The sequence below is a fragment of the Hyperolius riggenbachi genome, chromosome 3, assembly GCF_040937935.1.
Source record: "Hyperolius riggenbachi isolate aHypRig1 chromosome 3, aHypRig1.pri, whole genome shotgun sequence".
Classification (NCBI taxonomy): Eukaryota; Metazoa; Chordata; class Amphibia; order Anura; family Hyperoliidae; genus Hyperolius; species Hyperolius riggenbachi.
Genome location: NC_090648.1, coordinates 458,708,415 through 458,723,086, shown reverse-complemented (window position 1 = coordinate 458,723,086; position 14,672 = coordinate 458,708,415). Strand labels below are relative to the sequence as shown.

Below are 14,672 nucleotides of genomic sequence, written 5' to 3'. Positions count from 1 at the left end.
ACAATAATTATGTATAAATGATTTAAGGCAGCCATACACTGGTCGACTGCCACCAGATCGACCAGCAGATAGATCCCTCTGTGATCAAATATGATCAAAGAGGGATCTATTGGCTGCCTACACTGCAAACAGATTTTGATTCGATTTCACTATGAAATCCATTCGCAATCTGTGGAGCTGCCGCAGCCCCCCCCCCCCTCCCCTGCATACATTACCTGATCCGGCTGGCGCGAGTCCCCCGGTCTCCGCTGTCTCTTCTCCGCTCTGGGCTTCAGCTTCACTTTACTTCCCATCGGGCGAAGTATAAACAGTAGATGGCGCTTTACTGTTTAAACTTCCCCCACCCGGAAGTGAAGCCAGCTGGAGCCCAGCGCGGATAAGGGACAGCGGGGACACGCGCCGGCGGAACAGGTAATGTATTGCCGCTAGCGTCAGTCGTCGGACATTCGAACGTCGCTATCGACGCACTCCCAACCCACGGGCGATTGAGCAAAATTTTCCGCGTAGACAGATCGACGGGATCCTTCGAATTCGGATGGAAATCGGTCGATCAGTCAGCGTGTGCGCATCGATTTCACAGCAGATTCGATCACAGTGATCGAATCTGCTGTGTATCAGTGGAAAATCGAGTAAGTGTATGGGCACCTTTAGTCAGTGTTTGCCCACTGTAAAATCTTTCCCCTTCCTGATTTACATTCTGACATTTATCACATGGTGACATTTTTACTGCTGGCAGGTGATGTCAGTGGAAAGAGATGCTGTTGCTTTTCTGGCAGTTGTAAACAACTGTTATTTCCCACAATGCAACAAGGCTCCTACAGTGTGATGTCAGAACCATGGTCCTGACAAAACATTGTGGGAGGGGTTTCACCCCAATATCAGCCATACAGAGCACCTTGATTATCTGTTTGTAAAAAGGAAAATACCTCTCATGAGAAAGGGGGTATCAGCTACTGCTTGGGATAAAGTTCAATTTTTGGTTACAGTTTCTCTTTAACCTCAATAGCGGTATAATTACTTCCAGGTTTTAGGGTCTAAAAGCAGTGCAATTTTTCAAGTTTTTAGACCCTAAAAGCAGGAAAAAAATCATAACGCTAGATAGATCTGTGGCAGCCCTGCAAATAACTCACCTCCCCTGGATCCAGCACTGCAATTATCCGTCCATCCACTATGCGGTGCTCTACCCCTATAGTGAGATCGCCATCGTCATGAGGATAGACAGCGATCTCACCAGAGGGATCCAGGGCTTCCAAGGACCATAAGAAGAATGGCTGCCAGAGTCTAGATCCCAAATGTCTGCTGCGCACAGACTCTTTATATACCTCCCGGCGGCTACCCAGAGTCAGGCTCGGGTTGCTGCTCTGAGCTGCAGATTTCAATCCTGAGCCTGACTCAGGGTTACCTCTAAGGAGGTTAAGGAGACCTTTACATCACATTTATAAAAGACAGCACTTGAAAACAATGGTGGCAGAGGGAAAAGACTTAATTATGCCTGAGTCAAAGAGCAGCTAATCAATTATTAAAGTTTCAAATCTATCATGTAAATAATACACATCCTTTCTCCTGCACTTAAACAGAGACCCAAGTAATGTGTGAGCTCTGACAAATTTCCTGCACAGTAAGAACTTCCTGAGAAGTCAAATGAAATGGTTGATATCCATGAGCAGCAGGCCAGGCAATTAGCAGCAGAACTGCTGTGGTTCCAAAAGGGATCTCCAACCAACAGAAAACTAATTTACTAAAAACAAATGATCTGAGAGAAGCATTGCTGCACCACACCATCCATACCGCCCCATAGCAACCAATTCGATTTTAAGTGTGGGTACCAGAGACCATCAGAGATTCTGCTTGTGGTAACACACACACACACACACACACACACACACACACACACACACACACACACACACACACACACACACACACACACACACACACACACACACACACACACACACACACACACACACACACACACACACACACACACACACACACACACACACACACACACACTCCCATCCGCCGTTCCCCGCAGCCGGCACCGGGCTATTATTCGTCTGTCACACAGACGAATAATGCGCGTTGCCGCGCCTCCGCTCGCGTCATCTGAGGCTTACTGCGCAGGCGCAGTACAACGGAGCCTTGTACTGCGCTTGCGCAGTAAGCTTCCGATGACGCAGGCGGAAGCGAGCGGGTGCGCGGCCACTGCAGCGCAGCCGCAGTTGGATCCCATGCCGCGCTAGACCGGGGCCGGCGGCGGAGAACGGCAGATGGGAGGACGCCGCCGTGGGACATTACCGCTGCAGGGGGCTGATAGACGCCCAAGGTAAGTGTCTGTTTTCCTCCTTAGAAACCCCGTAACAGAACTCCTTTAAGCTATTGTTCACATTATAAATCGCAAGCGCTGAGCGTTTTTGTGTGCAATTTCTTTTCTAGCGATTCCCAGCATTTCCTGAGCGTTGGGCGATTTTGTGTAAGCGCTTTTGATGAGCGATTCATTTTTCACTTCCTGACGTCAGTCGGGAAGTGAACTCTTTGACCCGGAAAAGAATAACTACAATGTATTTATTCTTAAAATCGCTCAGGAAATCACTATACAAAGCGCTTTTTCAAGCCCTTAGAGATTTTCCTATACCTTCCATTGAGCTAAAGTGCTCAGAAAATGGTACAGGCAGTGCTGTGGTGAGTGGAGCGTAATCAACCGCTCACATGTGAACACTCTCATAGGGAATCTTTGCACAAGCGCTTTTAGGGCGATTTCTAAAATCTCCAGCATTTAAAAAAAAAATATGCAAACGCTCATAGTGTAAACAAGTCCTAAGACCGCATCTTCCTTACTTACACGTTAGTGTGCAACTGGAATTCGTCAGTCTTGTATCCAACAGCAAAGTTGCTCTGGGAGACTCTGGACTTGGTGGATTCGAATGTCATCTGGTAGCCTGCTAACCAACCTTCATAGCCAAACACCACGGCTCCCCGTACCGATGGACCGGCGATATCAAAGTCCATATCACAGCCTGCATTTAAGTGTTCCCTTTTGTAGGCAGTCTTGATCTTTGCATTTTTCTTTCTAAAAGATCCAAACAAAACACAGCAGTTAATGTAACTTTCTTTTGCTGAATATTAACCTCCTGAGCGGTATGGACGAGCTCAGCTCGTCCATCACCGCCGGAGGCTGCCGCTCAGGCCCTGCTGGGCCGATTTTTATCAAATAAAGTGCAGCACACGCAGCCGGCACTTTGCCAGCCGCGTGTGCTGCCTGATCGCCGCCGCTCTGCGGCGATTCGCCGCGAGCAGCGGCGAAAGAGGGCCCCCCTAGCCGCCTGAGCCCTGCGCAGCCGGAACAAAAAGTTCCGGCCAGCGCTAAGGGCTGGATCGGAGGCGGCTGACGTCAGGACGTCGGCTGACGTCCATGACGTCACTCCGCTCGTCGCCATGGCGACGATCTAAGCAAAACAAGGAAGGCCGCTCATTGCGGCCTTCCTTGTTTATTATGGGCGCCGGAGGCGATCGGAAGAACGCCTCCGGAGCGCCCTCTAGTGGGCTTTCATGCAGCCAACTTTCAGTTGGCTGCATGAAATAGTTTTTTTTTAATTAAAAAAAAACCCTCCCGCAGCCTCCCTGGCGATCTCAATAGAACGCCGAGGAGGTTAAGACACATGCCACAGGCTATGATGTGATTTCCCATAATGGATGTTAATATTAATCTATACAGCATTAAAAAAACAACTTTCAGGGCCCATTCACACTAGAAATCGCTAAACGCTAACGCAAAATGCTGAGCGTTTTTCTGGCGGTTTTTCCTAGCGATTTTTCACTGTATAGAGAGTGTTTTTCCAGCGATTAGCGTTTTGCGATTTCTAGTTCAATTCAAATACTTTTATTGAAACGCTAATCGCTCCAGAATCGCTCAGAAAACGCTGCATGCAACGTGTTTGCGTTTCAGCAAATCGCTAAATGCTTAGATGAGAACACTTCCATACACTTTAATTGTGCACACGTTTTTCAAATCGCTAGCGATTTTCAGCAAAGCTGAATTCGCTCTGAAAACGCACAAGTGTGAATGGGCCCTCATAGTTTGATTTAACACTTTGTCTAATTTAACCCTTTTGATATTTCTCTCCAGTAGGGGCTGTCTGTGTGCCCTTATTTCTCCTCAGGGGGACACGTTCCTATACAGTAAAACCCCCGTTATCCAGAACTCAGTTAAAGCGGAACTGAATAGTAAATAAAAAGAAAGTGTTTCACTAACCTGGGGCTTCTACAAGCCCCCAGCAACTGTCCTGTACCCCGCCGGTCCTCCACGATCCTCCGTTCTCCCACCGCCGGCTAGTTTCGTTAACGTCGACGTGTAAGTCGTCAACAACTGCGCCTGCCCCCGAGCCACACGTATCTTTCTTCGTGTTCCTGTCTGCAAAAGCGCAGGACACTATTGTGGGCGGGAACGCAAAGAAATGGCCCGAAGCATCGCGTTGCGCCGTTTCGCGCGTGGGACTTTGCGCGCGAGTTGATTTTCAAAACGGTGCTAACCTAGTTAGCACCCTACTTAACACGCCCAAAGTCTTAAGGCGTGCTAACTAGGTTAGCACCGCTTTCTGAATCAAGCCCCTAGTTTTTATTTAGTATTCAATTCCGCTTTATCCAGAAGTCACAAGTAACCAGAAAAAATATCCTGGCCTTGCAGGATGCATAAATCTACTTTTACACTTCTTTATTCAGTAATAAACCTGTTACATTAAGTTAAGTCTTTTTTCCTAATTTGTTTTTAATTACTGTATTTCAACATTAATACGGAGTTTATTGTAAGTATACAGTGTGAAGTATAGTACTGGGTTTTTTTTAAGTTAGCCCTATTTTTTTACTTTGACTCTCAAGCAACCAAATCAACATTTGTTTTCAACTCATTGCTCATTTAAAATTGTGTTTCTCAGTTGGAATTTTTCTTAGCGCCATCAAGAAGTGCAGAAGTGATTTTGATCATTTCATCTCTGATCGCAATATGTCTGGAACAGATGTCATATCAGTTGACCCCTTTGTACAATGATGACAATTCATGAATATTTTCTCTTTTTTCTATCTTTGATGTCATTGATCTTTTCTCCACCAGGGGGTGCAAGCGTGCACTCATTTCTGTCCTTATAAATGAGTGACAGATGGGAACACGTGTATGGATAAATGGGCACTTTTTTACATTGTCATAGTATTGGTTGATTTCAGCCCAATCACTTATTTTGATCTCGTAAATCATTTATTTATTTATCACTTTGTCATGTGAAGAATCTGTCTGGTGTTTGCCATTCACTTTGCCTCTCTTGCTTTTGCACTGTTTTCTAACACTTGACCGCTATGTCCCTAATGGCTCCTCAGTTTTTTGAGTTGGACCCGGGTGGCAGCATAAACTAGCATGTCTGCTGATGTCATCAAGCATGAGCCTAGTAATGAGAGACTCCTGTGGCGACGCCCCAGCAGTAGACAGTGCTTTTCTCATAAAGTGTGTGGCCAGTTCTGTAATACTTATTTTGTAATGCAGCCAAGGTTAAGGGCTTATTCACACTAGGGCGAATAGTGGGCCATTCCTAATGCTATTATACCCTATGGCAGTGTTCTCACTGCCGCGATTGGCGCTGATCACGCTCATTTTGCGATTGCTCTGAAATCGCAGCAGCATCCAGTGATTTTTCCATGTTAACCACTTAACGACCGCCTAACGCCGATAGGCGTCGGCGGGTCGTTAGTGGTTTCCCATGGAAATGGCCGCGATCGAGCGGCCTTTCCATGCTAGTTCACGGAGGCTGTCTCCGTGAACAGCGTGCGAGCCGCCGATCGCGGCTCGCACACGTAATGTAAACACGCGGGGAAGAAATCCCCGCTGTTTACATCAATACGGCGCTGCTACGCAGCAGCGCCGTGACGGAGATCGGCGATCCCCGGCCTCTGATTGGCCAGGGATCGCCGTCATTTGATAGGCTGAAGCCTATCCTATCCGGCGCAGGACGGATATCCGTCCTGCGCCTCACACAGGGGAAGAGAGAGGGAGGTAAGGGGAGGGAGCGCACAATATCGCTGCGGAGGGGGGCTTTGAGGAGCCCCCCCCCGCAAATCACAGGCAGCGATCAGACCCCCCCTGCAGGACATCCCCCTAGTGGGGAAAAAAAGGGGGGGGGGGGGGTGAGTCTGATCGCCCTGGCTGATTCCTGATCTGTGCTGTGAGCTGGAGAGCCCGCGCAGCACCGATCATTAAAAATCCACGTGGTCCTTAAGTGGTTAAATCACTTAAAAATCACCTACGCAAAACGCTAGCGTTAATTGCTAGTGTTTGGCAATTTGTAAGTGTGAAAAGGTGTTTTTTCAGGCCAATCAATCAGCTGTTCAATAATTTTATCGGATTGAAAGAAAATTGGCAAAGCAACAAGTCTGCCCGATGTTGGGACGAAATTCCCTGCTGTAAAATATTGAAAATCGATCGAATCACAGTGATGTACTAATCAATGGGATGTTGCTCTATCGCTGTGACTGCCCCACCCCCAATTGACCCAGATCTTATTCTGTCTGATCGATAGCTGTGATCAATGTGACATTTTGGGGAATCGATTTGCAGCAGATGAATCTAATCTGCAAAGAATCGAATGGGGAAAGTTGTTTTCCTGCAGAATTCAGTAACTAAGCCAAAATGACTGGAACAAATAGAATGGTATGCCCTATCAACACAATAGAAACTACTAGCAATGCTGAACTCTGAGCTGGGGGAACTTGTGGTTCTTACACAGATGACAATACCATGGGACAAATGGAAAGAGGATAATGCCATGAGCTACAGGTTAGGAAAACAAGCTTTCATTGTTTTCATCGGCTCTTCTACTTTAAAGGGTATTTAAAAAGTCTTAAACCATAAAAACTTAGCTACTAATCTCAGTAGGGGGGGATCAGTCTTCCTTCACTCTACTTTCCATCGCTGTGACCCTCTAAACAATATTCGACATTAATGTTGAATATTGCTCAAGGTCACACTACCCCTCTGTAAACAAGCACGGTTGCACTGCACAGGCACAAATTACAGCCATGGCAATAGCACAGAGTCGATCATGTCTGGCTTTTTCCTCTGTGCACTAGTGGCACTCTGCTACTCCTCAGATGCAAACCCACAGAGTCACCACGCTTGTACAAGAAAAGCATGGCCATGAAGCTGAAGAGGAACTCCGCCGGCAGCAGCAGGGGTCTAGGAGGGTCGGCTTTCCACTACTGAGCTAAGTATCTAGTATCAGCCCCGCGGATCAGGTAGCCTACCTTTTTTTTTCAATTTTTTGAGCCCACCTCGGGCTCTCTTTAAAGATCTAATCCCTCTAAACCGGTTGTTATCGCTGTGCAATGCTAAACGACGTTCTCGTGATCGTGCACCTGTACACACCTCACAAGATCGTGGAAACGACCGCTCGTCACTCAAAAAAAAAAAAAAATCACCAGTCTGGAAAATCATTGGAAAAAAACCGCAAGGTGGGTATAGGCCATTAAGTGAGTATTTCCTTTTTGACCCGAGCTTTAGCTTGGAATTCACTTTATAGTATGAAGTCAGATTACATCTCTCACAGAACAGTATATAACTGACTGACTGCCATAAGAAAAAGTCATTTGAGATAGCACACACCATGGCCTTATCAAACAGATACTGGAAAAGAAAAACATATATAACCACTTCTTACCCAGTGTTAGGAGAGAACGAGGAGTCAAAGGTCAACTTCAGTCCTTTCGTCAGCTGAATAGAAAAGAGATTGCCCAGTTGCAATTACATGAGTCCCATAGCGATTGTCAATGTATTTCTGACATTGGAAAACATTGCTCTGCTAGTTCTTACCTGATCTTCTATAGTGATCTCTGTGCCTAGCGTGTTATCGGTGTTCCACTTCTCTGTGAACGTCAGGCCATACTCTGACCATTTGTACTTTGTTTCCAGGCTACCAGAGACCTTACTTGTCTCCGCATTCGCTGATCCTGAGCTCGTGAATTCCTACAAAACAGTAAAAAAGAAACAACTGATATTATAATCAGTTTATAGATAAAGAGTATGTTAAAGTGTTATGTGGCCGCACACCATACATTTTTTTTTTATATCTTTTCAATTCAAGAACTGCTATCAAATTTCCTGATTTAGAAAATCTTACCAATGTATCACATAAACACACACAAAAACAAGTTTAATTTTTCCCCAATTATAAGAAAATAGAGGTAGTCCCCGACTTACGAACGACCCGCCGATACGAACGGAATAGATTCTGTGTTTCCATGGGAACAAGTCAAAACATTTTTTTTCAAATTGGACTTGTAGTTTTTCAGAAAATCAATTTTAAAAAATTCAAAGAAAAAATGGCTTTTAAAGAGAAACTCCAACCTAGAATTGAACTTTATCCCAATCAGTAGCTGATACCCCCTTTTACAAGAGAAATATAATGCTTTTCACAAACAGACCATCAGGGGGCGCTGTATGACTGATTTTGTGCTGAAACCCCTCCCACAAGAAGCTCTGAGTACCGCGGTACTTTTGGCAGTTTGTTACAATGTAACAAGGTTCACAGACAGGAATTAGCTGTTTACAGCTGTCTCTAGCAGCCAAAACAGCTAGGAGCAGCTACATAACCTGCCCACAGTAAAAATGTCACCATGTAATAAATGTCAGAATGTAAACCGGGGAGAGGAAAGATTTTACAATGGGAAAACACTGACTAAATCATGTATACATAATTATGGTAAAAAAAAATGAAGCACTTTTTTTACTACATTATTTTCACTGGAGTTCCTCTTTAAACTTGTATAAGCAGGCACAGAGGGCAGAGGTGACACAGAGGGGACACCGGAGGCACAGGGGGGCACAAAGGCGGTACAGGGCACTGAGATGGCACAATGTTCCGACTTAAAGGAATACTATCGATTCACATATTTTATTCAATTGACACAGGAATTGTTTGGGAAGTGCTGCTAAGTACTGGTGTATACATTTTAGTAGCAACTTCTTTGTTTACTGTTAGCAAAATACTTTCGATCTTTACTGACACCAAAACTGAGCTGACTGAGCCATGAGGAGAGGGGAAATTCCCCTCACACTTGATCAGTTAACTCTATGTGTAGCTCTGTGTGTGACAGATAGATCTCCCAACAGCTGCAGCTCCTGTGTCTTGTGTTTCTGACTGAAGTGTCTGAAGAGAGCAGAGGAAATGTATCTAATTGTCACAGCTTAATCATACTGTTTTTGCTTTCAGAGTTTGATATGTTTGATATTTGCTTTCTGTAGTCTGATATGCAACTCTGGCTGTGCATTGAAGCAGACACCCCTTCTGCAATTGATTTGTCCCAATATAGCTAAATCCTACCCGCAATAAATTACAGCTTTTGCCCCTGATATTTAACATGAAAAGTAGGAAAATGTTTACACAGCTACTTAGACATTATTTGCACACTGTAATTTTAGAACGCTTGGGTATCGATAGTATTCAGGTTAAGAACGAACTCTCGTTCGTTAACCGGGGACTACCTGTAAAATAAAAATTGAAAACTGAAAAAAAATTGCTTGGGGCTATAGAGGAATAAAATTGACAATCTTCCCTAAACCATTACATTTTCCTAAAAATTTATCAGAAAAAATCCACTACTCCCGATCAACTTATATTGGAAAAAACAGGAAATCTGATAAAAAAAAACCTTGATTTTTCAGGACAACTGTTTTTATCGAATTACTGTAAAATGTGATCATTTTATTGTAGGGTTAGGGTTGTGTGGCCACCTTATCTCCAATCACATAAATGGGACCGCACTGTTTTCATTGTAGCCAGAAATAAATTCAGAAGAATACGCTTATAAATTGTTTTCATAAGAGACTGACATTTTAAGTTAAGTTACAGTACAACTAGTACAACTTTAACTATGTGAAAACAGTAGCTGGTGGCACCCAAAATGTATAGAAAAAATTAAAAATCCGTTCATAAATGAAGGAAACTCATCAAATATTTTAAACGTATTTATTCAAGCACAATGTGTTTCATGACTCTAGGCCGATTCCTCAGGTTAATATAGTGCCAGTGCTCTGAGCTCCACCCCTCTACTGAATCAGCACTGTATTGAATTACTATTCTCTCATTAACTTCCACTGGCCATACTACACCAAACTGGGCTCCTGAAGTCCCTGTGTACCGTATTTATTTTTCTCTCCAAAGCCCAGTATGACTATCACTGGCAATAACAGGTTATTTGGTCTGGGAATTTTGTTACCATGGCAACCTAGTTCTCCTTCCCTCCCAACACTGGAGCACAAGTGTAAGTAGATAACTACTCCTGCTATGACCCTGCTTGCCGAAGCCGGCCACCAAGCTTCAAGTCCTGTAGCTGTATCCCATCCATTCTCCGACCTTCAGCATTACACTCATGCAACTCCAGACAAGGGAAATAAATCAGCACACTCAGAACTGGGGAGGAAGGCGGGAATGATGAGAGGAAGCTATACATCCAGCATGCTTCAGTGCATTCTCCTAAGGTCAGCACTATAATAGAGGGCACTGAAAGGGCAGGGGGTTTGGTTACTGTAGCTGCAGCAGGTGGCACTATAAGGAAACCTTATAACCTTGTGCTTAAAAAGGCAGGCAGTCCAGCTGGGTGCATTGTAAGGGGGGGGGGGGGGGGGGCACTATATCTGAGGTACTATAAAAAAACAATATAACCAGGGGTTTTACAATGGTATCTGGAGGTGGTATGGATTCTAGCAATCCCCCCCTCCCCCCCCCCCCCTCCCCCATATATACCTTTAAAGGAAACCTGAACCAATGCAAGGCTACCTAAGATAACCACAGGGCTATCTTCATGCTGGATCCACATACTTCTGTGTATTGTCTGTCCCTCTCCTTGTTCCTCCAGGTTCCCAGAATAGACAGGAAGAGTCAGGCTTATGGCAATGTTCCCACCTATCATCCTCCCACTTCCTGCCCTTAAGGGTTGTGAATGGGGCAGAGAAGAGAAGGGAATGGGAGGGTGATGGGAGGGACCTCGCAGCAAGCCTGCCTCTTCCGGTCAGTAAATTTAGCCAAAAGTTAAGTTTTTCAATGAATGATTGCTGGGAAGGCGATGAGGAAAGGAAAGGAAAATGACAACACACAGAGATATGTGGATCCAACATGAACGCTGTTAACTTTAGGTGTGCTTTAATTATACAAACCAATGAGAGCCCAATTTAGCAAGCAGTCAATCACTCCCCAATTGGGAATCGATCAGGTAGCAGTGATTGATGTAACACCTTGCCCAGCTCAAACGTGAAGGGTACCTAAGATGAAAGAAATAGTCCATCCACACGTGCCCCCATTGCTAGCAGCATTCTGCACCTGAGCAGTAGTACTGTGCAGGCACAGAACTCTCCCGATGATGGCAGCACGACGGGGCATGCGCAGTTACTGCCGACTAGCGGAATTGCCTGGCCGAATTATGGATGATCCAGGCGGCGTATGAGTAGGGCGAGGGACTGGGCAGCCTGAAGGGGGCTGGAGGAAGCCCCAGGAATATATCGTTATTTCTTTCATATCAGGTTTACTTTAATCAGAAAATTTACTTTTAGTCTGGTGCACAAAACAGATGTATTGCTTGCAGCCAGGGGCGTTGCTAGGATCTAAACTGATCTGAGGCACTGACAACCCCCTCTTCTCCACCACATAAAATATATCAGTATCATCTAAAATAACAATTTACCACCCCTTCCAAAAGACAAGCAGACCCCAGAGACAGACAGTGAGTGACAACTCAGCAGGTTGGGAGGTGGACATCCCTGATCCACAGTCCAGCGCCACTTGGCTGCCCTAGTGGAGAACTTCAGTCTTTTTCTTTCCTCACATGGTGCACACTGTCCGTACTAGAGGTTTGTCCAGATCTGATTCGGCCACGACTCAGAACATCCATACGCAGTTGCATCACCAAGTCCAGCCAAACCTCTAGTACAGGCAGTGCGAAAGGAGGACAAAAGCTCTGCATCAGTGCACCCGAGCAGGGAGGGTCTATGGATCAGGTATAGTCACCTCCTGGCCAGCTGCCTTGACTTCGCTGTCTATTTCTGGGGACTGCCAGTATTCTAGAGGAGGAAGTGAGAGACAATGGAGGCACAGAATGCCTAACATCACCAACTGCTTGCTGCAGATTCTTGGTAAAGCCCTGAGTGGAAATTTTCCTTGTAGGGCACCTTGTAACCTACATAAAGTTCTCTGCAAAGAATGAGTCATCCCTGAGTCTGTAATCTAAAAACTAATAGTGCGTGAACTGAGAATTAATCACTGGAACCTGCAGCAAGCACTAATGTGTTTCTTGAGCAAAGTGATTCGAACTAAAATCTGCATGATCACTGCTGGGATTAGTGCCTGCGTGAAAACGGCATCCATGCTAATCCTGGCAGCTCAACCCATCTGCGTGATTCCGGATTCTGCGTTGTGATCTGTATCTGACACCCAACCCTTTCTCTGGCATTCTGTGCTCTCACTTTCCTACAGGCACACCAGGCATGCAGGCCAAACGTGTTACAGCTGAGTTCTACAATATGTTCAATATGGGTAAACCGTAGAAAAAGCTTCATGACTGATACGACAGTTGCATCAATTACAAAATGCCATAATTTTTGGGACACAATAGTGAATAAAGTAGTAAACTGACAATATAAAACAACTTTTACTTGTCTTGTTCAAAAGTATAATACTGTCCCATACAATAGGCAGGGGTGTCCGCAGAAATTATTATTTTTTATTTATTTATTTATTTTAGGGGGAGTGACCATGGACCCAGATGTGGGTGTGGGGCACGGGTGTAGCCAAATTTTCATTTACTTAGCAATGGTGGGACATTAGACTTGGACTATGGTAGGGATTAGATTGTGAGTGCCTCCCTCAGTTTAGGTAGTGACAGGGGCCCCTCCAATTTAGGTGATGACAGGTGCCGCCCATGTTTAGTGACAGGGACCCCCCCTAGTTTAGGTGGTGACAGGTGCCACCCAGTGTTATGTAGTGACAAGGTCCCCCCATGTTTAGTGACAGAGACCCCCCTAGTTTAGGTGGTGACAGGTGCCCCCCAGTGTTATGTAGTGACAAGGTCCCACCATGTTTAGTGACAGGTGCCCCCCAGTTTTAGGTAGTGACAGGAACCCCCCATGTTTAGTGGAAGGTGCCAGTTTTAGTGACTGGTTTAGTACCAGTTTTTTGTAACAGTTTAGTGACAGTTTTAGTGACAAGTGACAGTTTTAGGTAGTTACAGGGACCCCCACCCCACTCACCATGATGAAGACCTCAGATCAGATCAGCTGTGTGTTTTTCTGCCTCTGAAAAAGCCGCCTTTGCCCGTGAAGCGGCTATCAGGCTGTCCATACATTGCAGTGTCCGAGGAGGACCAGACCAATAAATTTCCATAAATACCTTTGTTACACAAAGGTATTTATGGAAATTTATTGGTCTGGTTCCTGGACCTTTGCATCTACCTAATCGCACCTTGAATCTACTTATCTACTTATCTGGAGACACAGCCATGAACCGGTTTCCCTCATCTGTTCTGCCTGTCGCATCTAGTGCCGACCCCCCTGTCGCTCTTTCGAGTAAGCATTAGCAGAAAAGCGCTCGACATCGGTTCCCATTGATTCGCCATTGTGCTTCTAGCCCCTAGCTAGCCGATGCTACATGAAGTGTCTCTGAAAACTCCATCAACCACGTTTATAGCAGATTTCTAATGAAAAGTGAATTTTATCTTCAACACCTGTAGGCAGTTTTAAACTGTGCTAGAAATCACCCAGCTGTATGTGAAATATTGCAAAATAGTACCAAACACTGAGAAGGAAGTGGCACAACCTCGTCCAACCAAACCTCAACCTCCTTTCTAATCGCACGCTGTAGTGAGGACACAATGCAAGTATGTGACAACATCCCTCTCCACTTACCAGGCCATTTTCAGACTTTGTCTTTAAATCAAGTTTAATGAAGCCGAAACCTACAAATGGAACAAACAGAATTCAGTGATGGCAGGGACACTCGTCCTAAATCAAAGAACAGGGATGGTCAATGAGATGGAAAGAATTCCAAGCTGATGCAGGATTATGTAACTTTTGTATGCAAACTGAATCCCGCCAAGGTGGAATTTCATTCATCCATTTTCAAGTTGTATAAATGTGCATACAAAAATGTACATAATCCTGCATAAATTATTTGCATCTCATTGAACAGCCATAAAAGAGAATAAAGTCTAAACAGTGGCATCAGGAAAAGAACAGATCCAGCGTAGAAACTCTAAAGGTACCCATATACCTATTGATCGGCCACCAGATCGACCATGATATCCCTCTCTGACCAAATCTGATCAGAAAGTGGTCTCTTGCCTGACAACACCCTGCAGACAGGTTTCCAATAGATTTCACCGTGAAGGCCTCGTGCAGGGGCCGATGTCCTTTTAAATGGTCACCACGAGCGCCTGTACCACGTGGTGTCAATCGTAATTTCAATCAATTTCCATTTGAAGTCTATTGCAATTATTGATCGCCTTAATGGAAGATCTCACTCACAAAAAGCGAGGTACAGGGGAAAAGCTAGACGCCCCTTAAGGTGCCCATACACTCGTCAGATTGGCAGCAGATAGATAAGAAATGCATCTGATGATCTATCTGATGCGTTTTTAGAACATTT

At 45.0% G+C, this 14,672-nt stretch overlaps 1 protein-coding gene across 1 annotated transcript in view; it reads right to left on the bottom strand.

Moving 5' to 3' along the window:
- VDAC1 (voltage dependent anion channel 1) overlaps positions 1 to 14,672 on the bottom strand; it is a 78,625-nt gene that overhangs the window by 17,146 nt on the left and 46,807 nt on the right. Inside the window, exons 3-6 of the mRNA XM_068277922.1 lie at positions 13,934 to 13,983; positions 7,853 to 8,005; positions 7,701 to 7,753; positions 2,846 to 3,073 (exon numbers count right to left, since the gene is read on the bottom strand). Of these exons, the coding sequence (XP_068134023.1) occupies positions 2,846 to 3,073; positions 7,701 to 7,753; positions 7,853 to 8,005; positions 13,934 to 13,983 (484 nt within the window). The remainder of the gene's footprint in view (positions 1 to 2,845; positions 3,074 to 7,700; positions 7,754 to 7,852; positions 8,006 to 13,933; positions 13,984 to 14,672) is intronic.